General features: G+C 41.0%; 1 protein-coding gene across 1 annotated transcript; it reads right to left on the reverse strand.

Moving 5' to 3' along the window:
- Window positions 1-700: 700 nt before the first annotated feature.
- LOC138977843 (SKI family transcriptional corepressor 1-like) lies at window positions 701-13,670 on the reverse strand. The gene is made up of 10 exons (XM_070350452.1): window positions 12,274-13,670; window positions 11,528-11,840; window positions 7,593-8,620; window positions 5,919-5,961; window positions 5,457-5,516; window positions 4,384-4,440; window positions 3,239-3,313; window positions 2,566-2,640; window positions 1,708-1,773; window positions 701-1,117 (listed from the first exon to the last, which is right to left on the reverse strand). The coding sequence occupies exons 1-10, from the start codon at window positions 12,577-12,579 to the stop codon at window positions 996-998; spliced, it is 2,145 nt and encodes a 714-aa protein (XP_070206553.1). The 5' UTR covers window positions 12,580-13,670; the 3' UTR covers window positions 701-995.
- Window positions 13,671-24,573: the final 10,903 nt, after the last annotated feature.

Below are 24,573 nucleotides of genomic sequence, written 5' to 3' on the forward strand. Positions count from 1 at the left end.
TTACGCGACTTGTTAAATATTGAACTGCGAGCGAAAGCGAGCTGTTCACTATTTGAAAAAGCAACGAGTGTAAATCTGGTACGATACAGCAAGCCATGTAGTATTCTGTTTATCCTACATACATGAACTGTACTTGCGTGTCTATTGCTCCAAACGTCCCTCAGTCGAAGCGCCCAAATTGAAGACGCTTCTTAATGGAACATGGATCTCTCCGAAAGCCTCGTGTAATCTTTGACGTCAAAGCGTAGAGACGTCACTCTAGACAGCATATTGTGACGTGTACGTTCTTAAAATTCTTCCAAGTGTTCCAATAATGACGTTTGTCTCGGTGACTCGGCATCACGAGCCGTGGAAAATCAGGTCCCTGCCAGACACGACCTCGTCACATGAACTGTGGAGTGACCGATATTTTTATGACATGAGTGGTATCTCACACGCATGTAGGATAAAATCGTATAGGTAACAGGGAACTCGAGCGTCATTTGCCAAACAGAAATCAGTCAAAGCGTCAATCAGAAACATACTTCATTGTTCTTCGGCATATTCTTCGGCATAGCGTTCGGGTATACATAAATTTCGCATTTTATCTTGAAATGGAAATAGCAATGTCACTGACGGACATTTCTCCGCTTGACACAGTAGCCCCCCCCCCTCCCACCCACCCCCCCCCCCCCCCCCCGCCTTCCCCCTTCATTCCTTGAAGTCAGTGACAAGAATTCGTAGTTTTTGTCTATCGACCACATCAATGTGCAAGCTCTCCTCACATTCAGAGCTCCTTTTTGTCACTGACGTGTCTTGGAAGCACACCGCGTGCTTCTATTGCAGCTACGGCAATACTGTGCCAAAGCTTCTACGAGATCAAATAGAAAACAGTTTCACAGTTTGCAATAACTTGTAACGTGGGATTCGTGACGTAGAACCTGTGACGTAGAGTTCGTCACGTAGAACTTGTGAGGTATATGTATAATTCGTGACGCAGAATTCGTGACGTAAAATTAGTGACGTAGAAGCTGTGACGTGGTTGAGGATGACGCTAGCGGGGTGTCTTTGAAACCGCATCCATCTCTCGCAGCTGTCAGCATGCTGCAGGAGAAACTGTGCAGTGCATCATGAGCTTCTGAAACAAACACAAACCTTGCCTTCAGCACACAGTCTCATATCAATAATAATAACGACAACTTTTATTTTCCTATAAAACAAGAACATCAAATAGGACCCATGTCTTTGGCGCATATACACTTGGCCACCGGCTATGTTTAAACATACCTGCATCCGACACTTTTTGTTCAACGACGTCTTTTCACCATGACTAAGTTTTTCAAATAAAATGAGCAAAAACGAATCAAACTAAACCAGACTAAAGAAAATGTGACAAAATAAGATATTAACTTGGTTCACGTTTCGCTTTTTACCAAAGGTAGCAAACGAATCGCATTCCGTTTCATTGTAGTCCGTATAACGTTTCGACTTCAAAACCGAAGACAGCACTTTTGATTTTTGATTTTATCAGCGGTTTGTCCCAGAAAAAAAGTAGTTTTTGCTATAAATCTTTGTAAGAAACAAGTAGAGTGAGTGAGAGAGAGAGAGAGAGAGAGAGAGAGAGAGAGAGAGAGAGAGAGAGAGAGAGAGAGAGAGAGAGAGAGAGAGAGAGAGAGAGAGAGAGAGAGAGAGAGAGAGAGAGAGAGAGAGAGAGAGAGAGTCTCTCACCTTTCAGTTTTTGTTGCAGGGAGAAGCGGACCTTTCGCTCTTGTTCCAGCTCATTTGTCAGTGTCTCTAGAGAAAAAAAGTGGGACAAAAATGAGTTTCATGATTGATGAATCTAGTACACACGTAAAGACACATAAGTATTCTGATGTATTAAGTGAGTGATTTAGCAAGAATGTATTGAAGATATTTCTAAACATGAATTTTTTTCTCGCCAATGTTTTTAGGTGGAATGCATCGTGACTTCGAAGACTTGAATATTTTGAGGTGTACGTATGACTGGAGGCGGTGGTCAAAACGACTGGACAAAGCAGACAGTGCGCCTGCATCCTTGCTGCTGGTCAAATGTTCCTTAACCATTTTGGATGCCCCTCCTGATCCGTTTTGGAAGCCCCTCCTGAACCATTTTGGATGCCCCTCCCTATCCATTTTGGAAGCCCCTCCTGGTCTATTTTGGAAGCGCCTCCCTCTAATACACTAGGTCCAGCTCTGATCATTATATGCGGCATTGTATTTTGAATACTGAAATAAATCGTTCAAACCAATACGGCCAGCTTCTTCGCCTCACTCTCATTTTGCCTCAGGCTCTCGTTTTGCCTCACTCTCGTTTTGCCTCACTCTCGTTATCCCTCATTCTCGTTCTCCTCATTCTCGTTATGCCTCATTCTTGTTCTGTCTCACTCTCGTTCTGTTTCACTCTCGTTCTGTCTCACTCTCGTTCTGTTTCACTCTCGTTCTGTCTCACTCTTGTTCTGTTTTACTCTCGTTTTGCCTCACTCTCGTTATGCCTCATTCTCGTTCTGTCTCACTCTCGTTCTGTCTCACTCTCGTTATGCCTCACTCTCGTTCCGTCTTACTCACCTCTCAGAACCTCCAGTTGTCTGGCCATCTGGTCTCGGAACGCTTTCTCGCGAGTTACCTCCTCTTGGAAAGTTTCTGTTAAACAGAATGGTTGAAGTCAGTACAGGGTCAGTGTTTTATAAAAATCAATCGCTAAATGTGGATGGATGCCACTGTTGTATGAACGGGTTTTTTCAAACGCCTCTAAGTGTCTCCCAAGCAAAATTTGTGTTGGCAGCTGAGACAGTACACAATGCATAATAAGCCATATTTTTGTGTTCCATTTTGACTAATGTGTAAACAAACGATTCCAACGAAACAAGTGTGTTGACCGTCAATTACTATATACATGCGTCCTAAAAAAATAAATAAAAAAATAAAAAAAATAAAATAAAAATATACATGCGTCCTAATTCAAGACAAGAGTCAATGGTGCTGGTTACAAACAAGCAAGCACAAAGAAACAATGCACGCAATTCACACAGACGGGTCCTATTGTTACATGATAAAAACACGATATCTGTTGTATAATTATTTGGACAGAGAAGTACAGACAATAACACACAAGCAAACATACAGTCTGACAACAGGATGAATTGGCAGTTCGCCAGCCCGAAAGACAGCCAGATAGCCAGTCAGTCAGTCAGCCTACCAGCCAGGCAGCCAGACAGACAGACAGGCGGGCAGACTGTACCTCTTAACACGGTCACTTCTTTCTCCTTTTTCTTCCTGTTGCAAAGTTCTCTTTTCAGGTTCTGAAACAGCTGTTCTGCAAGAAAAAACAAATGTTTAATAATACTTTTATGAGGTCCATTGCAATTTTCATGGCGCTAGTCAGAAACTGTATATCCAATCTCGTATGGCCCAGCTGTGAATTTTTCTGTATTTAATTTTTTGCTGAATATCAATCAAAGCTTATTCAATCTGATTAAACGTAACGCTTAACTAAAGAGAGAACAGCTACCAATCACAAATGAAACTTCTTCGCGAGAAAATATGCAAGTTACCAGCATGAAACAAAAAGTGCTCCATATTCGTCGCGTTTCCCGTTACAAAATGAAACAAAATACACATGCATAGTCCAAAACAATTCACACACACAAAAACAATATATAGATACGATAAAATAAAAAATAAAGTGTAAAATAGATAAGTAAATTAAAGTAAAAGAAGACTTTAAAAATAGGTAAGAATCACTAAGATAGATGAACTTAAACTAAAACTAAAAAAGAAACAAACTCTCCATACACATACGCCGGAGCTGCGAAGGGAGGGGGGAGGGGGAGGGAGGAGGGGAGGGAGGGGGGGAGGGGGGAGGGGGTTGGGATACTACAAAACGTGGTAGCCAATTAAGCACCTGCAAATACACCTGACAGTTGGAGACAGACCAAAAAGTAAAAATTGGTAATAGTAGCCTTTTAGGACATCGGGGTTTGGTTGCTTTCTTGAAACTGAAGTCAAAGATAATGTGATTGGATTCGTCTTTTTTTCCTTCTCTTAATTATCCCCCTGTATTTCTTTGTCGTTTCACCCTTCCGCTTCCTTGACGAACACAGTAGAACCTCCTTTTTCAGACCCTCAAAAATCAGGAGTTAAGAACAAGGGAGTCTTAAATGGAGTTAATTTTGCAGCGATATCAACAGTAAATGTGAAAAGGCGAGGGCTTAAAAGAGGAAAGGGAAAAAGTCTCCATTTAAAAAAATAATGGGGGGGGGGGGGGGGGGGGGGGGGGGGGCTCTTAAAAGGGAGTTCCACTGCACTACACAACGGCAGGTGTCTCTGTTTTCACCTTTACTTGTCACTGAATAGTATAGCGTTCCTTGCATTGTGGCACATTACCTTTGGTCATGGTTAAAAAATTGGAGTCTTCGGTTTCTCCATCAGCATCCGACTCGTCTGAAAATAAACAGAGAAGCAGTGAGAAGAGGAGAGCTGCCAGTCCCGTGAAGTAATCACTGCACGCTGAGGAAGATACCCAGTTGATTCTACCCCGATAGAATTACCGGATGGCGGACACGCTTTCAATTACAGATTGCCTCGTGTTCTTGCTTTTTTTTCAATTAATAAAAGTAACGTTTTTGTCCAACACTTTTTCTCCCAGCGCATAACAAGCTGAGAACTCTATATGCCATGTTTGGCTTTTCATTTACTCTCCTCCAACCCCCCCCCCCCCCCCCCCCCCCCGCCCCTGCCTACCACCCATCCGTTCTGTTCAAATGTAATGTGACTAAATTTTCTCGACATTTGTATTCTTTTTAATTTGATTTTTGTATGTTGCTTCTGAACTTATCAGAGAACACCTGTGCAATCACTGGTCAGCGGAGCGAACACATGCTGTTATCGGTAGACTTTTGATTGAAGTAAATGGGAGAAGATTTCTCTCTCTCTCTCTCTCTCTCTCTCTCTCTCTCTCTCTCTCTCTCTCTCTCTCTCTCTCTCTCTCTCTCTCTCTCTCTCTCTCTCTCTCTCCTGTGTATTCTTTAAAGATGAAACGTGAACGCTTTTGGGTCAAGATCTTTAACGAGTGAGTTGAATTTAATTTTTTCGATGAACGAAACGAAACTTTTTCGGCAAAACTTGTTCCACCTGCTCAAGTACTCGTCCTTTTTTTTAATGTTTTTATTTTTATTTTATTTTTTTATTGTTGATTCTGGAATGAAAGTACAGGGTATGTACCCTATCTATTTGGGTATTCTATCATGTTTATATTTGTGTATCATACCAATGGATAAACGAATAAAACACACAACAACCGCAACACGGTGGCCTAGTGGTAAGGCGTCCGCCCAGTGAGCGGGAGGTCGTGGGTTCGAGAATAAAGACAGGTTTGACTGTACTATGGACAAGATGGGTATGACTATGAATGAAACATTTGAATTTTGTAGAAGCAACAGTGTTGTCTAGCGGCGTACCTGACAGTCCCGAGTCATCAGCACCTGTTGGCGCTCGGTCGTCGTTTTCTGGCTCAGCTTCTGTAACAAAAACACCCAACATCAAACGTTATTGTACATTTTTTTTAACCTAGATATGACATTTAACACAGACCGAGGCAGTCATTGTTACACGTGACTCTGCTCACTACCAACATCTTCATTTCTTTCCTTGGTGGAGGGGAAACAAGAACAAGAACAAGAACAAGAACAACAAGAACAACAAGAACAACAAGAACAACAAGAACAAGAACAACAACAACAACAACAACAACAACAACAACAACAACAACAACAACAACAACAACAATGACGAAGACATAAGTACAAACAAGTATTTAACAGGCAGCTGTCCAAGTCCTATCAAGAGATAAAAGACTAATATAAATGTTTGCTAACATAAGGTAAATAATAATTCGGAAATGAAAATGAGATTTTACTTACCCCTGTCTTCTTCGTGCTGTTTTTCTTGGGTTTGTTCGGTGTCCTGAAATAAACGCAGAATTGTTCTGTCAACACATCAGTCAGTCAAGCAACCAAGCAAGAGCAAATCGTGTAAAGCGAAATCAGTATGTATCGATTGGAGATTGGATTTCCCTTCTTTGAGTCATGTGACGTCAGAGGCCGACAAAACTTTATAATTTGGCTTTTCAGGTTGACCGAAACTTCAAAGGAACTAAAAAAAAAAACGTCATGTGTTTGATTGCATGTGTGTGTGCTGTTCAATGTCAAAACAACAACAAAGTGAGTACATGACGTGTGTTTTGTAGTTCCTTTGAAGTTTCGGTAAACCTGAAACGCCCAAATATGAAGCTTATGTGTTTGATTGCATACATGTGGATTGCATGCATGTGTGTGTGTGCTCGTTCAATCGTCAAAACAACAACAAAGTCATAAGTACCTGAAAGGAATTCGATCGATACATAAATGTTATTTGCGTGTTTGACCAAAATATGACATTTTACACAGATCTCGACAGTCATTGTTCACCTCGACCGCTAGCGCGGTCTCGGAGAACAATGACTGTCTCGATCTGTGTAAAATGTCATATTTTGGTCAAACACGCAAATAACGTATAATATTAAGTCAATCTGTTGGCCTCATAAAATGAAACTGAACGCACTACATTTTTTTTTTTACCAAGACTTGTCAATAGTAGGCTGGCCGAAACCCTGCAGACAATACAACGCTGACACATTGTCTTGGTAACACGTACAAGCCAAATTAACTTAATTTGCATAAAACGTTTTTTCTTGATTTTAAAAATGGTTTTCAATCCAAACACAAAATATGTATCATCTTTTGGATTCAGGGGTTGGTAACAAATAGAATGTTATCATTATTAAATCTGTTAGACAATTTGATTTTAATCCCAATTTTAATGAACAAACTAATTAATTATTTGTTAGCTTCCGAGCTGAAATGCACTCCTGTAGTCCAGACTGAATCAAAGAATGTTTGACCAAAATGGCAATCAATTGGATAGAAAAATGATGCCGTGACAGTGCCGCCTCAACTTTTTTTTAAAAATCCGAACATGACGTCATCAAAGAACATTATCGGGAAAAATGAAATTACTCAAAATATTCATCTTTTTTTTCTTGACGTTACGTTTATTTTTTGTTTACTTGTTTGTTCTTATTTTTAGCTTCTTAAACAAAATTGTTTAAGAAAAGTTAAGGTGAAGAGTTGCTGATACATTTATACGACACCGAACATACACAGCCTGGTGGTACCCTTTTGATTATTTTTCAATACTGATATGTTGAAGTTACCGAGAAAAACTTCGTTCTAGAAATTCTTTGTCATTTCCTCGGGAGAGATGCAGAATAAGTGATAGAAATTGTACGTGACGCCATTATATATTCGCGTAATGCCGTCTTTTCGAACTTTGTTTGGCTTTTGGTGCAAGAGAATTCCTTTTGAAAGAGAGGGTAAAAAAAGAGAAGTCTTTTTGTTGTAATCGACATCGTAAGAGCTGGATTAATTCCACTGCATACACATGTATAATTCTGCAACAACGACCCCCCCCCCCCAATAAAAACAAAAAAACAAAACAAAAACCAACCCAACAACAACCAACACACAAACAACAACAGAAGTAAGGTGGTAACCTACGGCATTTGAATAATCGATGACGTCATGGTTGGATTCTTCTGTGACGTCATCCTCCGAAAGACGCCGCCGCTTCACTGTGGGTTCATCACAGTCAGGACTCTGGTGATCATCACGTTCCTTTTCTTCTTCACCAATATCCTCCTCTTTCTTCCCTTCCTTTTCTTCCACCCGTTCCTCTGTAATATCATTATTATTGTTCTGTGCTTCGCGGAGCTCGGGCTGGCTGAGATCCTGAGGAGAAGAGCAATCTTCTTCCTCCTCCATGACGTCAATCTCTTCCGTTTCGTCAGCGTCGATGACGTCACTTTCTGCGACCGAAGCCTGATCGTCGTCCATGGCTTGAGAGTTGTTCCTGCCGACCGGTCTGAAGGCGGAGAGCCTGTCGGTGTGGTGAACTCCCCCCGTGTGGCCGGTAGGGTGGGAGGAGTGGGGGTCGCGGGACAGATCCAGGGAGGAACACTCTCTCCTCTCACCTTTGCGATCTCCCCCATCTTCCTCCATTCTCCCGCCTTCGTCGCTCAGACCTTCCCCTAGGTGTCCGCCTCTTCCTCCCACATCACCAACGCCCCCAGGGGACTTAACCATGGGAGGAGGGTAGAGACCTCTGTATCCTCCTCCTCCACCACCTCCACCGCCGGTTCCGATGGGGCGCGGCAGGCCGAAAGCCTTGTCCCAAAACGCGTCCAAGTTGGAGAAGGGGAGAGCACTGCGCCCCAGCCAGGGGGCCGGAAGTGACGTCATGCCGCCTTTCAGCATCGGGTTGTCCCTCGGGACGGGGTTGTCCTTGGCGCCCCCTGGTGGCGGGAAGCCAAAGCAGAGTGACTGAGAGGTGTTGACCGAGACGAAGGGGTAGGAGGGCTTGGCCCCGGGTCCGTATCCCCAGGTGTAAGGGTTGAACGTGTGCGTAGGGAACGGGTGTTTGGGGGCCACCTGGAGGCTTTCGCTGTGACCCATCTTTGGAGTCTTCTTCTTGGCCTCTGCCGATGAGGATGATGCGCTCGATTCTCCTCCTCTGTTGAGACTTGAGCCTGCACATATCCAAAGGATAATGTACTGTAAACACCACTATAAGCATTATGCTTGTTGTTGTTTACTCTATATGCGTTTTTTGTAAATAATGCACAAACGTTGAATAAAACAGTTTAAACCAATGTACTATTTCTAGATCGTGCTCAACTATTGTGCTTTATTTGCATTAAAGGTCCTTGTCAACATTTTTATACCGAAATCGCCATTTGACCATTACAATGCAGAGTCTATTATCTACAAATATAAACAATACACCCCCTTTCGATCAGGAAAGACGAAGCCAGTGTAGCCGTTTGAAAATTCATTGTAGTATTCCAGCGTAGTATTCATAGTAAGATATCCTTATTTGGAAAATGCCAAGCGCAAAACTCCTCTCAAACCCGTGCATTTCGTGCGTTTAAAAAAAAAGCGTGGACAGCGCTCCAGTGTCAAACTGTTGCTGCACTTGTTTGGGCGTGGCTATAAGCATGGTGACATGAATTTGATTGGTCAGTATTTTTAGGCAAAGCACATGTTCTCGGCAAACAGAAAACAAAATATTGGAAGCGTGAGTCACGCTACCGAAAAATGAAAAATTTCTTTACACATTTTTTTTTCTATTACTTTTTCCCCCATGGTTCATTCGTCATCTGACATAACTTTTTAGCGAAATCTAACCATAAGATTATTGAAAAAAAGCACAAATGTAGACGACCACCTTTAAGAACCAAAATGCAAATAAGTCTAATTTATCCATCCGTTTTAGTTTGAATTTTTTTCTTTTTCGATTGAACGCGCACTACCTGTTAGTCTCTTCCAGCCGCCTAAAAAAAACGAGTTTTAGTCAGCCTCGTGCGTCACATGCTTCAAAGAAGAGAACTTTAAACACACAAAAAGACATCCCTCAGTACCATCCCTTCCTTCCGTGTTCCTTTTATATCAAACTCTGTTCCCATATTCACCAGTCATTTCCTGTTCTAAACAGTCACACAAAAAAAACAACAACAACAACAACAACAACAACAACAACAACAACAACAACAACAACAACAACAACAACAACAACAACAACAACAACAACAACAACAACAACAACAACAACAACAACAACAAACCAAACAAACAAACACCAAACAAATAAAATAAGACCGAATACACTGCCGCTTTTGGTGTTAAAACAGAGAGGTGACCCGTCACATGTATCAGCAGCTGCGGACGCTAAAGACATTTTTTGTTCTTGCTTTTTGCCACCCTCACCACCACTCTCACCCCTCCCACACACTGCCCCTCATAGAAAGAAAAGACTTCACGAGACCTGGACCTCAGGGACAACATTATTGTCGGGCCTAGCATTGAACAGCTTTACATCTATATATATATACGACTAGTGTCTGTCTGTCTGTGTGTCTGTCTGTCTGTGCGCGATGCGCGGCCAAGGTTCTCGATGGATCTGTTTCAAATTTGGTGATCATATTCAGGTACACCCTGGACACAACCTGGTCGATGAGATATTTCAACACGTGCTCTCAGCGCGCAGCGCGGAACCGATTTTGGTTCCACCTCAGCTATTTTGGTTCCACCTCAGCTTACCCGGGCCCCCATACCGACACACCATAGCCGCTACACCACATCACAACGCCAAAGTTCTCGGTGGTTCTTTTTCAAATTTGGACACCGTATTCAGCTACACCCCGGACACAATATCATCGATGAGATATTTCAACACGTGCTCTCAGCGCGCAGCGCTAAACTCATGTTCGTTTTTGTGTTCATTTCACCATTATAAGTAACTCTTCCTTATCTTCTCCAGTGTTTGGCGTTTATCTCCCTTCCTTCGTGTGGCTTTCCCGTTCAGTTGTAAGTTACTATTTATTTTTAGAATGTCACTGCGCTGTCCAGAACGCTTCCCTTGCACCCGTAAGTTGTTCTTACTGTCAAAGTGAAAAGGTCGAATCAATTTATAGCCACGCGAAAAATACACTCTCACCTATCTCTATATATTTATAGATACAGATATGCATATATATATACGGCTTCTCTGTGTGTGTGTGTGTGTTTGTGTGTGTGTGTAGGCAAAAACCTATGTATTATAGAGTTCTGTTTGTGATGGGGTCTAGCGGCTTGTGTCTGTATGTATGTTCTGGCATGTGAGAAGCCACAGTAGATAATATAGGGCTAAGAAATAAGCTCTAAAATTCTCAATCCCGTTTGACAGGACTTCGCCTTTCAAAGGTGATTGTGGTGAACCGCCACGCTGTCTGTCTCACCCCAAATTCCCGTTTCTGAGAGTGACTATTTTTAGAATGTCACTGCGCTGTCCAGAACGCTTCCCTTGCACCCGTAAGTTGTTCTTACTGTCAAAGTGAAAAGGTCGAATCAATTTATAGCCACGCGAAAAATACACTCTCACCTATCTCTATATATTTATAGATACAGATATGCATATATATATACGGCTTCTCTGTGTGTGTGTTTGTGTGTGTGTGTGTGGGGGAAAAAACCTGTTGATTGTAGAGTTCTGTTTGTGATGGGGTCTAGCGGCTTTTGTCTGTCTGTATGTTCTGGCATTTGAGAAGCCACAACAGATAATATAGGGCTAAGAAATAAGCTCTAATATTCTCAATCCCGTTTGACAGGACTTCGCTTGCAGAGGTGATTGTGATGAACCGCCACGCTGTCTGTCTCTGTCTCGCGATTCACCCCGGCGAAGCCGGGTATTCCTCTAGTCTTACATAAAAATGAAGACGTCAGCGACAGGCTGACAAAAATTTGATGAAGAATGTACCAAAGCTGTTTTTTTGTTGTGTTTTCTTTTTGTTTTCATTAGATGTGTCCAATAACCGTTTGCTATCCTAAACATATCCATTATCACATTGTCCTCTCATACGCTATTCTTAACACCAACTTTTCCCCCTTTTTTCACGTACTGGTTCTGGGACTGGTGGAGAAGATCTTCTTCCTGGTGCCACCGTTGAACATGGCCTTGACGTCCTCCCAGACGTGCATCTGATCGTCGCTTCCCGGGCCCTTAACCAGCTTTAAATGACGACGCCACGAGTTGAAGTTGGCGGCGTCGGGGTGGTGATACTTGGCGTCCGCCGTGCGATGAAAGTGGAAGATGAACTTGTTGGGTGAGAAGTAGACGCTGCAGAAGCCACACTTGATGCACTTGGCGCGAGAACTGTTGTAGCGTGCTGGTTCGAAGTAGCCGTGACATCCCCAGCCGCACTCGTGGTACACCTGCACACAACGCACACACATGTTGGTTGAAGTACATATTTTTGTTTTTAAGAAAAAGTCCGTGATTTTCATTTTCAGACTTGTTGTGTGTGGCGTCGGTTGAGCAATAATGGAATACTCAAGGCTTGAGATTTATTTAGGCTTTCGGAGAGACTCAAGCTAATTCAAATCCTAAAAGCATTCCTGGGATCTTTAAAATTTGAACACATTATTGTATTGCGACGACAAGAAATCCGCTTTCGATTGACCTGAAACATACACCCGACCCGCAAAAGAACCTAAACATTAGGAGAAAAAGTCAATTTCGCCCTAAGCAAAAAACAACACACACCAAAATCCATTAAACAAGGAAGAAAAGCAACACCCAACCAATCCAAAAAAAGAAAAGAAAAGATAAATAAATAAATAACCTTATAAAAAAACTCATCATCACCTGAAAAGCAAAGTCATCGGGAAGTTTGGGCGGCTCAGTGTCCTCGAGGAAGGACTTGACAAGCCGCTCAGCCTCTCGCTTGGTGATCATCCCACAGCGTCGCGAGGACACAGGCATGGCTCCGGCTCGTCTCAGGATCTCCAGCTGCACAGGAGTGCACTGCACGCACGTGATACCTAGGGCCACGCGGCGGTTGTGGATCTCGTTGTAGCTGTAGTCCTTCAGCAGGGTGTTGGAGATCTGGGCCAGACACAGGCGTTCCTTGTGGTCGATGTTGAGTGAGACGATCAGCACCCCGTGCAGCATCACTTGGGACACCTGCTTATGGATTTTAAATTTATTTGTGTATTTATTTTTTATTTTTATTTTTTGTTTTCTCTCCAACAAATGACATTTGTAAAAGGAAAACACGTGTATGTTCTTCTAGTGATGTACATCAATATAAATTGTCATAACGTGTTGAAAGGGCTGTGTTGAAATGCCTGAGTTGGGAGTGCTCTAGTTCTTGTGCTGATGTTTGTGTGGGGTGGATGCTCACTTCCAAAACATAAATAAATCAAAATCTGTATACATGGATTTTAATGATATGCGATACCGATACTTGCGACCTTACCAGTAATTTTCTACTGCTGATATGACGAAGTCTGACCGAGATTTAAAAAAAAAAAAAAAAAAAAAAAAAAAACACACAAACAGAGCGAAATCTAAAAGCCCCTTTATTACATTTGTTTCGCTTTTGGCGTCAGAGATTTCACTTTGGAAGAGAGTGTCAAAAAGAGACATCTTCGTTTGTTTAGCCGGTGTCGTTTCTCATTAAATGTTCTGATCAGAATTGTTCACGTCTTTTCAACGAACCAGACACTTGATGATAATTAGTTTTAACGTCCTCTTAGAACCAATTGGCCTATCTTGGGACAGGTAGAGTTGATATGCTTTATGGGGGGACAGGACACTGGACAGACATGCAAACAGAGAACACATATGATCGTGTTATAGATCTGGAAGTCTGTTGTTGCGATATTTCAAACCAGACACTTGCTTTAAAAGGTAGATGGTCTAAATGTAAGGACTGGAGTGGGAAACCTTTCCACGGCCTAGCATATAACCACGTCATCTCCCAAATAGATACTGGTTCTGGGGACAGAAAAACCTAGTTAGGCCAAAAAAAAAATAGGTCTGTTTACGGTAACCCGACCGACCCTAGTTTTTTCGCGCGACCCTAGACTTTTTTTTGGCATTTGGGAAAAAAAAAAAAAAAAATCTTGTTTTTTTGGCAAAATAACGTAAAAATATGGTTTTTTGGAAAACAAAAAAATAAATAAATAAAAAATCCCGACCTACCGACCCTATTTTTTGGGCCTATGTTACCGTAAACAGACCTATTTTTTTTTGGCCTTATCATAGCTTTCCACGGCTGTCTTTGTTTGCCCTCCTATATTCTCACCCAGGTTATTGATAAAACTCTTCTTTTGTTTTGTTCCGACGTTGCTATGTTATCACAGTTCGCCTCTTTGTCATGCGCATGTTTGGCTTCAGGTAAAGTATGACATTTCTGACTACAAGTTAACGTTCTACTGACTAAAAGGCTGGACTTGAAAAGCGAGAAGAGTAATGATACGTTTGCTTTATCGTCAACTACAAGCCCAGTAATTGTCTTTAAACTGCTAGTCTCATCAATTTATCATACACAGTTTTTCTTTCTCAAAAGGTTCCGAACTGAAATACATGATAAACAAACAAACAAACAAACAAACAAACAAACAAACAAACAAAAAACAAAACATACATCAATTCCTGTCATGATACAATTTATTTCCAAGATGCTGACTGTAAGCTTATGATGAGAGAGACAGGTCAAAAACTGATATCGACATGAGCCGGCAGGTTATGACCACCTCGTCCTGTAAGACATACTAAATAATAAAGTGGCCATTTTTGCGAAAACAGACACTGCGGTCAAAAGTGCATCCCAACACTGTTTTCCGTTACTTTTCATCTGTTTTACAATGTGTTATCGCTAATATTTCCTTGAACTTTTAGAAATTCAACTTAAATTGGGAGTCAGTGAACGCAGAAAAGTTTGGTAACCTTTTTGATCCAACGATGTCTTCGCGTTTGTCCAATTAGAGGCTTCAGTCAACCATGATGCCTAAAGTCGCAGAAATGGCCACAAATGATAGTTTCAGAAACGAAGTTTGTGCAAAACTCACCTGATTCTGCCGAACAGGGTTGGACGTTGGAGGTGACTTGGGCATCTCTCTGTTCTTGCTCCACTCTTGAGGGGAGTGGGGGCTGTCCATGCGGGGGGTTGGGGTTGGGGTGGGGGTAGTAGTGGGGGAGGAGGTGGAGGAGGGGAAGTGGGAGTGGGAGTGCACACCCATCTGACCGTGGGACTCATCACGCGATGGGAGTGACTTGAGGGGTTCTAGGGTGGTGTGAGACGCCATTTGTTGGTCCATTCTGACAGTTGGAATAAAAAACAAAACATTCAATGCTTTAATTACCAAAGACTGAGAGAGACCAGTGTGCTGGTTCAGCGTAGCGCTTACCTATTGTTATTCAATGTTTAGAGCGCTAGCGTCTCTTTGTTGTATGATGGAGTCCATTCTGTGGTTAGGAGGAAAAATAGCACATCATTTCTCAAGAACTGCGGCAAATTGCAACAGCAAACAATTAACAGTTATTTTGGGAATTAACACCCCAGCAAATGACAACCGAAGGAAGTCGTCATGATAAAAATGAAAGTGAAGTTTATAGAATAGTTGTGATGATAGTAATGATGTGATCTGATGAGAAAGAAAGAAAGAAAGAAAGAAAGAAAGAAAAGAAAGAAAAGAAAGAAAGAAAGAAAGAACGAAAGAAAAAAAGAAAGAACAAAAAAGAAAGAAAGAAAGAAAGAAAGAAAGAAAGAAACAAAGAAAGAATGAAAGAAACAAAGAAAGAAAAGAACAACACCAGCAGGTCTGCAAAAAAGTTTAACTGGGAGATCTGAAATATCTCCAGGCGTGGACCCCGACACTTCCACACGAGAGGCTGACGTCATAACCACAATGGGCTCGCGCTGTCTAGCTTAATTTCTATCAATCTCTTAATTGTGATACTTACCAGCAGCTAGTAATGATGTCTTCAAAAGGTTAAGAACCGCGCGTATAGCTCTCTCAAGTTCATAAAGAACCATGAAATCCTGATCGAAATTTCCCTCTAAAAGGACAACCTGTGCAATTTGATTTTGAATTAAATAAACTCAGTCCATAATATAATTACATCGATTCCGACCTCATGTGAAGTTTCTATAAGACGCTGTCGTGCGACTGAAGACCTCACGTGATCAATTCGTAATTGTGGTTGTTTTGTGACACTTGGATTTACGTCATCACTTGTTATTGGCAAACTCATTCAATGCAACAATTAATACGAATTTTCCTCGAAGGTCTCTTACTTAAACCGGATAGACATTTAAAAAACAATCAATGCACTGAAAAGTATAGTGCGTACGGCTATCGCAGATTTGCCGTAAACGACTGTAAAAAAAATTGCACTGGTGAAAATATTAGGAAAAAACATCAATCGCATTCATAAAGACGGAGATTATCATTCAACTTATCATCAGAATTTGTCAAATATTCATTTAAAGTCATGGCATTGATAGAAACAGAGGTTATTAGTTAACATTTGATCAGTTAGTTATTGTCTTATGCATTCTCAGAGGCTTAGTGGGTAATGCAAACGATGTGGGAAAAGAAACGATTCTGAGTGGAAAAGTCGAAACAATAGATATACACTTCAATGTCAACATTATTCTTTGTTGTAATTAATAGGATGAAATAACTAATGATGTTCATTCATTTACATATATCTTTGGATTTTGACATCCTTTTTGATCTATTTTTGTTTTCGTTTATTGTAAGACATATATATGCATAGGGGCTCTGTATCATAACTACATGCACAAATTCAGATCCATAGTATCTGAATATTTAAAAAAATTGAAGGAGATAAACATGCTATGGCAGAGCTGACAAAGGAAGCCTAACGCGAAGTAGCCTATGTCTTATCCCCCTTTCATATCTGCGACAATAGTACAAAGGTAAATGATAACAATTTTATTTTGTGTGTGTGCATCTCGGATTTCCCCGCCCCTGTACCAACCATGCAAGCGTATGTTCAGCAAGTTTTCTGTACTTGGCGGCTGAAGTAGGAAGAAAGGTTGATTTGCTGTCCATTGTTCGCTTTTGTGTTAGTTTCGGTGTTTTGTGTGTGTATCTGTTACAGTGTTATTAGTATTAAAAATGCCGCAAGTGTCAGACGTGTTTAAACCAACAAAAGTGTGATTATTCGGTTATTTTTCTAACCAGAATTTGTGTTGTTGTTGTTGTTTCACTTGTCATTTCTTTGCAGATTCTGTTCTTTTTACGTAAGTCTCGGAGGTTACAGAAAAAGAAAAAAAAGAACGACAAAGTTTTCTGTTGGTTCTAAGACACCTTGCCTACAAAAAAAAAAAAAAAGAAGAATTTTGTACGTTCATTTTGGTTAAACTTCTTGTTCACGTTGCCTTTAAAAAAAATTAAAAAATTCCGTATGTTCATGATTACATAACTATGCATATCATGTAATCAGAGTTGTTCTGTTACTTGGATTCATTTTTATTAATGTTTTCTTTCGCATTGTTTTTGTTTGTTTTTGTTTGTTTTGTATTATGTTTTGATGGTTTTATTTTCAAAGCGTCCGACAACGAAAGGGTTTTACGAAGTATGTATTCCTATACCGGAAAGTTTAGGATATAAACCAAACATACAACAAAAGCCATTTACACTTCATCCCCCCCCCCTCTCCCCAAACTAATTCATCATCTTCACCAAGTATTTTTTCCCCAAATGTTATTAAAGATGTAATCAGAGAGCCTACACATGTATCAAAGTAAGAAGCTGTCGCGACCATCGCCTACAAAAAAAAGAGAAGAAAAAAAGAGCGAAAAATACAGTTAGTTATCAGGAAGCCTTTTCTGATTCATAATGGTATCAAAGGCTTTGTTTAAAAATCACGATTAGTCTTGAATAAATGGAGAGAAAAAAAATCAACCGCTCCTCTTTCGATCACCCGATCTCAAGCAATTAGTTTGGAAAATTACGATTAGTCTGGAATAGGTGGGGGGAAAAATTACACCGAGATGCGTTTCTATTAAATATGAATACAAATTGCCACAAGCAAATGTAAAAACTGGTTAAACAAAATCAAAAAATCTTATGACGTAGACACCGTTCAAATGTCACAGGTGCACAACTAAGCTTCACCGAACAGAAAACAATTATGCCACATACAATCATTTTCATCCGGGAAGAAAGACAAATATGGGCAACATGTCGCCCTAAGCCAACAAAAACGCTACAGAGACTTCAGCAAAAGATGCAAGTTACATTCCCAGACGTGTCCCCCGACGGGCCAAGACTTTCATCAATATCTGATGCAGCTGATTACTATCTCCCTCTGGAGAAAAACTGCAAAATTACTCCTACAGGTAAACACTGGGTTTTTTTCTTCCCGGTCTGATGTGCCGTTTTGCACGTGAAGTCTGAGACGTTTGAATAAATGAGAGCTTGCGTTCGTAAGACAATTATATCGACTGAGAGATCGTCAAAGGTTAAGGAATCACGGATCGAAGACAATCTTGGGTTATTTCAAGGCGTCTTTTATCTGCAGAGAATTGTTTTTTTTTCTTTTTTGTTCTTTTTTTCTTCAACTCGGTCTTACTTTCAGTTTTTCTGTATACATGCCTATTTGGTGTGGCCGAGTGGTAACGCACTTGCGCTCGGAAGCGAGAGGTTGCGAGTTCGACCCTGGGTCAGGGCGTTAGCAATTTTCTCCCCCCTTTCCGAACCTAGGTGGTGGGTTCAAGTGCTAGTCTTTCGGATGAGACGAAAAACCGAGGTCCCTTCGTGTACACTACATTGGGGTGTGCACGTTAAAGATCCCACGATTGACAAAAGGGTCTTTCCTGGCAAAATTGTATAGGCATAGATAAAAATGTCCACCAAAATACCCGTGTGACTTGGAATAATAGGCCGTGAAAAGTAGGATATGCGCCGAAATGGCTGCGATCTGCTGGCCGATGTGAATACGTGATGTATTGTGTAAAACAATTCCATCTCACACGGCATAAATAAATCTCTGCGCCTTGAATATGTGCGCGATATAAATTGCATAAATTAAAAAAAAATAAATAAAAAAAATAAATCCCTGCGCTTAGAACTGTACCCACGGAATACGCGCGATATAAGCCTCATATTGATTGATTGATTAATATTTGTGGGTCTATTTTCGCGGTCTCACTTTTTCTGAATTTTTTTAATGTTATTTTTTGTTGTTGTGCTCTTTCTCTTTCTGTCTGTCTTTCTGTCTTTCTTTCTTTCTATCTTTCTTTCTTTCTATTTTTCTTCACACACACACACACACACACACACACACACACACACACACACACACATACACACACACACACACACACACACACACACCCCACACACACACACACGCGCGCGCGACAAAAGATAAGCGTGCTATATAGTTTTACTCTTAGTTCCCGCTTGTGTTAGATGCAATCTCACCTGAGCCGTTAGACAAATTGAAGATTGACTATTCAGGTAATAAATGTATTCAGTTTCAAGTGGAACGATCAAAAAGTCCGGATAGGTGTATTTCATCCGTTCCTTCAACTATCAGCCAGCTAGTTATACGTCTGCATCCCTGGGTTTGAGTGTTGTGGTTTTTCTTCCACTAAAGAGTAACTTATTCAAGCGTGTGTGTGTAACTTTACCGACAAGGATCGAAATCAATTCTTCATTCAAATGATGAGAAAAAAAGAAAGAAGAAAAAATGAAAATCTGAAAGTTAAAACGACGACAACTAACAAGAGGATAAAAAGCCAAAACTTTTAGCCTGCTATCGTTCCAAAATGAAGAATCGGGAAACCAGAAAGGTTTAATTATTAAAACGTTAAATTCAGTACATATAAAGAAACATTCACACTCCCATGCGAACACACACACATGCGCAAACATACATGAGAGGAAAAGAGAGGGAGAGGGAGAGAGAGAGAGAGAGAGAGAGAGAGAGAGAGAGAGAGAGAGAGAGAGAGAGAGAGAGAGAGAGACAGAGAGACAGAGAGAGAGACAGAGACAGAGAGAAAATGAGAGAGAGAGAGACAGAGACAGAGATACAGAGAGACAGACACAGAGAGTGAGAAAGAGAGAGGGACAGACGTACAGAGAGACAGAAAAAAAGACAGACAAAAAGAGAGAGAGAGAGGAGAGAGAGAGAGAGAGAGAGAGAGAGAGAGAGAGAGAGAGAGCGAGCGACAGACAGACAGACAGACAGACAGACAGACAGACAGACAGACAGACAGACAGACAGACAGACGGACGGACAGACGGACAGAGACACAGGGACACAGAGAAACAGAGACAGAGACAGAGATAGCTCTAAACAAAGAAAATAAAAATTTTCCTTTGTGTGAAATCGATCCAACTGGTACAGATAGACGAGGTACGTGTGTGTTATCCGCCAGAGATAATGTTACACGATAGAAAGAAAATGCCCATTCACAAACGAGTAGAAAAAAACCCACCCAGTTGAACACAATTTTCTTGTTATTCATTTGTATCCATTACTTTAAGAGACTTTAAAAGTGCGTAGCCAGGATAAGCTTTGTTTACAATTCTTCTACAAAAGAAAAGAAAAGAAATTTTGAACAAACACAGACACAAATATATATATATTCATGAAAAGAGAGAAAGTAACCTCCCAAAGTTTTCTTGAAGAGTTTCTTTTCTGTTGAGATGTTTTTATTATACACACACACACACACACACAAAGACACATGCACGCACGCATGCACGCACGCACGCACACAGACACACTCCCACATACATACACATACACACGCGCGTTCAAACATAGATTAAACGTATACACATTATAATTACACTCGGATCTACCACACGTACATTAAACAAAAAAAGTTCTGAATTCACTTTCACAATGAAAAACATTTGGTTTAAACAATGTTTTATTAAATCAAACATGGTACAACAATACAACGATAAACAATAGGGACACGAACTCAAGCGAACGCTTATATTACGCGCCCTACGTAGTTACAAATTAACAAAAATATGATGTCGGACAAACATTACTAATAAACTATGGAACTATCTAGGTCAACAGCATAGTTGAAGCAAACCAAAAAGAACAAGAGAAAGCTAGCAGGAGGAAGAGGGGGAGGGTGGAGGTGGGACGAAAGAATGGTAGGTACATATGAAAGATGAAGGTGGTTAGCGCATACAAAAAGAATATACATAGTACATTGTAAACTGTAATCCAGTGACAAATAAGCAGCAGTTCGCTGAATATATAATTAAACAAGTCGCGTAAGGCGAAAATACAATATTTAGTCAAGTAGCTGTCGAACTCACAGAATGAAACTGAACGCAATGCCATTTTTCAGCAAGACCGTATACTCGTAGCATCGTCAGTCCACCGCTCATGGCAAAGGCAGTGAAATTGACAAGAAGAGCGGGGTAGTAGTTGCGCTAAGAAGGATAGCACGCGTTTCTGTACCTCTCTTTGTTTTAACTTTCTGAGCGTGTTTTTAATCCAAACATATCATATCTATATGTTTTTGGAATCAGGAACCAATAAGGAATAAGATGAAAGTGTTTTTAAATTGATTTCGACAATTTAATTTTGATAATAATTTTTATATATTTAATTTTCAGAGCTTGTTTTTAATCCGAATATAACATATTTATATGTTTTTGGAATCAGCAAATGATGGAGAATAAGATAAACGTAAATTTGGATCGTTTTATAAATTTTTATTTTTTTTTTACAATTTTCAGATTTTTAATGACCAAAGTCATTAATTAATTTTTAAGCCACCAAGCTGAAATGCAATACCGAAGTCCGGGCTTCGTCAAAGATTACTTGACCAAAATTTCAACCAATTTGGTTGAAAAATGAGGGCGTGACAGTGCCGCCTCAACTTTCACGAAAAGCCGGATATGACGTCATCAAAGACATTTATCAAAAAAATGAAAAAACGTTCGGGGATTTCATACCCAGGAACTCTCATGTCAAATTTCATAAAGATCGGTCCAGTAGTTTAGTCTGAATCGCTCTACACACACAGACAGACAGACAGACAGACAGACAGACAGACAGACAGACAGACAGACAGACAGACAGACAGACAGACAGACAGACAGACAGACACACGCACATACACCACGACCCTCGTTTCGATTCCCCCTCGATGTTAAAATATTTAGTCAAAACTTGACTAAATATAAAAATGTATATAGAATACATGGCATGGATATGCGTACTGAGTCAAATTAACAACAAGTCGCGTAAGGCGAAAATACAATATTTAGTCAAGTAGCTGTCGAACTCACAGAATGAAACTGAACGCAACGCAACGCAGCAAGACCGTATACTCGTAGCATCGTCACTCCACCGCCCGTGGCAAAGGCAGTGCCCGTGGAATTGACAAGAAGAGCGGGGTATTCGTTGCGCTGAGAAGGATAGCACGCTTTTCTGTACCTCTCTTCGTTTTAACTTTCTGAGCGTGTTTTTAATCCAAACATATCATATCTATATATTTTTGGAATCAGGAACCGACAAGGAATACGATGAAAGTGTTTTTAAATTGATTTCGAAAAAAAATTTTGATAATAATTTCTATATATTTAATTTTCAGAGCTTGTTTTTAATCCGAATATAACATATTTATATGTTTTTGGAATCAGCAAATGATGGAGAATAAGATAAACGTAAATTTGGATCGTTTGATAAATTTTTATTTTTTTTTTACAATTTTCAGATTTTTAATGACCAAAGTCATTAATTAATTTTTAAGCCACCAAGCTGAAATGCAATACCGAAGTCCGGGCTTCGTCGAAGATTACTTGACCAAAATTTCAACCAATTTGGTTGAAAAATGAGGGCGTGACAGTGCCGCCTCAACTTTCACGAAAAGCCGGATATGACGTCATCAAAGACATTTATCAAAAAAATGAAAAAAACGTTGGGGGATTTCATACCCAGGAACTCTCATGTCAAATTTCATAAAGATCGGTCCAGTAGTTTAGTCTGAATCGCTCTACACACACACACACACACACACGCACACACGCACACACGCACATACACCACGACCCTCGTTTCGATTCCCCCTCGATGTTAAAATATTTAGTCAAAACTTGACTAAATATAAAAACGACCAGATTTACAGATAAACGATTGGACACTTTCAAAAATAAGCTTGTTAGTGCGAAGAGAAAGGTTTTCGCTACCATTTAGCAATATTTCAACATGTCTGTAATGTACAGGTAGTGCATTTATTGTAAATAGGCGAGCGTCTACGTAAAGAGGGCAATGTATCAAGTAATGTATCAAAAACATTTCCAACGCAGGATTGGCGTAACAAGCCAAATTCCCAATCAATTCAAGGTACAAATGGCCGAGTTTTTGCTCGCACATTAACGGGTTTAAAATCGCGACAATTTAGCTTAGCATGCTAAGCTACCCAGGCACCTCCACGTTCCCGGATTTAAAGGCACATTCCTCCTCGCGTAAACCAGCACAAGATCCATCAAGGCTTTTTACACTGGATAAGAGAGTATCTTTCCACTTAGATACTTACCGTCACTTGTAAGCTTGGCTTCTTTCTGTGAAGGTTGAATTTTCATTTTGGAATTCACTTCAGTTCATCAAAAGAAAAAAATAAATCTGCGCAGGAAACAATGTGCTGATTTTGGTATACGCCCCAAGATGAAGGATGTTGTTATTGAACGGTAAAATATTTACCGGATCTATTGTGATTTACAAGGTGGTATGACGAAACTAAGTAACAAGGTGGGTTACACGAAAAGAAAGGTCGCTTTAACGTGTAACCATATGCTGATGGCACCAAGACAAGGGTGGGGTGAAGAGGTGACAGTCTCGGCCAGCTTAGACCCGACACAAAGTGGAAGCTGTGATTAAGTCTCGACGTCCATTCATAACGCGCACGCGCGTGCAACCTGTCCCCTTCTCTCCACAGAAAAGGTCGACACGCGCTAAAGAACACAGCAGATGGTCGCAAAGCTAGGGACACTTGAAACCGGAGGAGCTGAAGAGACGAGGTGGGGGGAGGGGAGGGGAGGGGGTGTGGTGGGGTATGGTGACTGCTGAAGGGGTTGGGATGGTGGGATGACTGAGGAGAGGGCGAGAAACGAAGAAGAGGTTCCATTTGTCATTACCGTTGATTAGTGTCTTTAATTAGTAAAAAGTTAACTCCGCAATCGGTATTTTCACTTGGGGTTTGTTTTTCGGATAGAGGGTGAGAGCGGGGAGTTGTGTAAAAAGATTAAAATGTGTCAGCTAAAAGTTGGTGAAAGGGGTTAGCAATGAGTGCATGGAGAGAGAGAGAGAGAGAGAGAGAGAGAGAGAGAGAGAGAGAGAGAGAGAGAGAGAGAGAGAGAGAGAGAGAGAGAGAGAGAGAGAGAGAGAGAGAGAGAGAGAGAGAGAGGGGGAGGGGGGGGGGGCTTAATACTGACTCACATTATTTTTACGTTTTACAAGAACATTGATTATTTTATCCAGATCCCAATTTTTTTCCCATCCACATTACGTTGTCGTGTTCTCTCTCTCCCCCCCCCCCCATCCCCTTTATTAAAAAAGTAAACATCTAGGAGTCAAATTCCAAGAGGCGAGAGAGGATATAAAGGACTAGAATGAATACCTGCTTCGCCGGGTACCCGGCTTCGCAGGGAAGAATTAGAGTCGAATGATACCCGGCTTCGCCGGGAAGAAGTAGAGGAATACCCGGCTTCGCCGGGATGAAAGCGTTGTGGACAGTGACCTTCTAAAAATAGTAACGGGAATATCCGGCTTCGCCGGGATGAAAGCGTTGTGGACAGTGACCTTCTACAAATAGTAACGGGAATATGGATTGACGCCACACGAAGGAAGGGAGATAAACGCAAAACACTGGAGAAGATAAGGAAGAGTTGGTGGGAATGGATCTGGGAAGATGAACAGAAAAACCAAAATCGGTTCAGCACTGCGCGCTGAGAGCACATGTTGAAATTCTCATCGACCAGGTTGTGTCCGGGGTCTACCTGAATATGCCCACCAAATTTGAAGCAGATCCATCGAGAACTTTGGCCGTGCATCGCGAACACACACACACACACACACAAACACACACACACACACACATACACACGCACACACACAAACGCACACCAGGGCCGGACTACC

This window comes from Littorina saxatilis, linkage group LG1, assembly GCF_037325665.1.
Source record: "Littorina saxatilis isolate snail1 linkage group LG1, US_GU_Lsax_2.0, whole genome shotgun sequence".
Taxonomy (NCBI): domain Eukaryota; kingdom Metazoa; phylum Mollusca; class Gastropoda; order Littorinimorpha; family Littorinidae; genus Littorina; species Littorina saxatilis.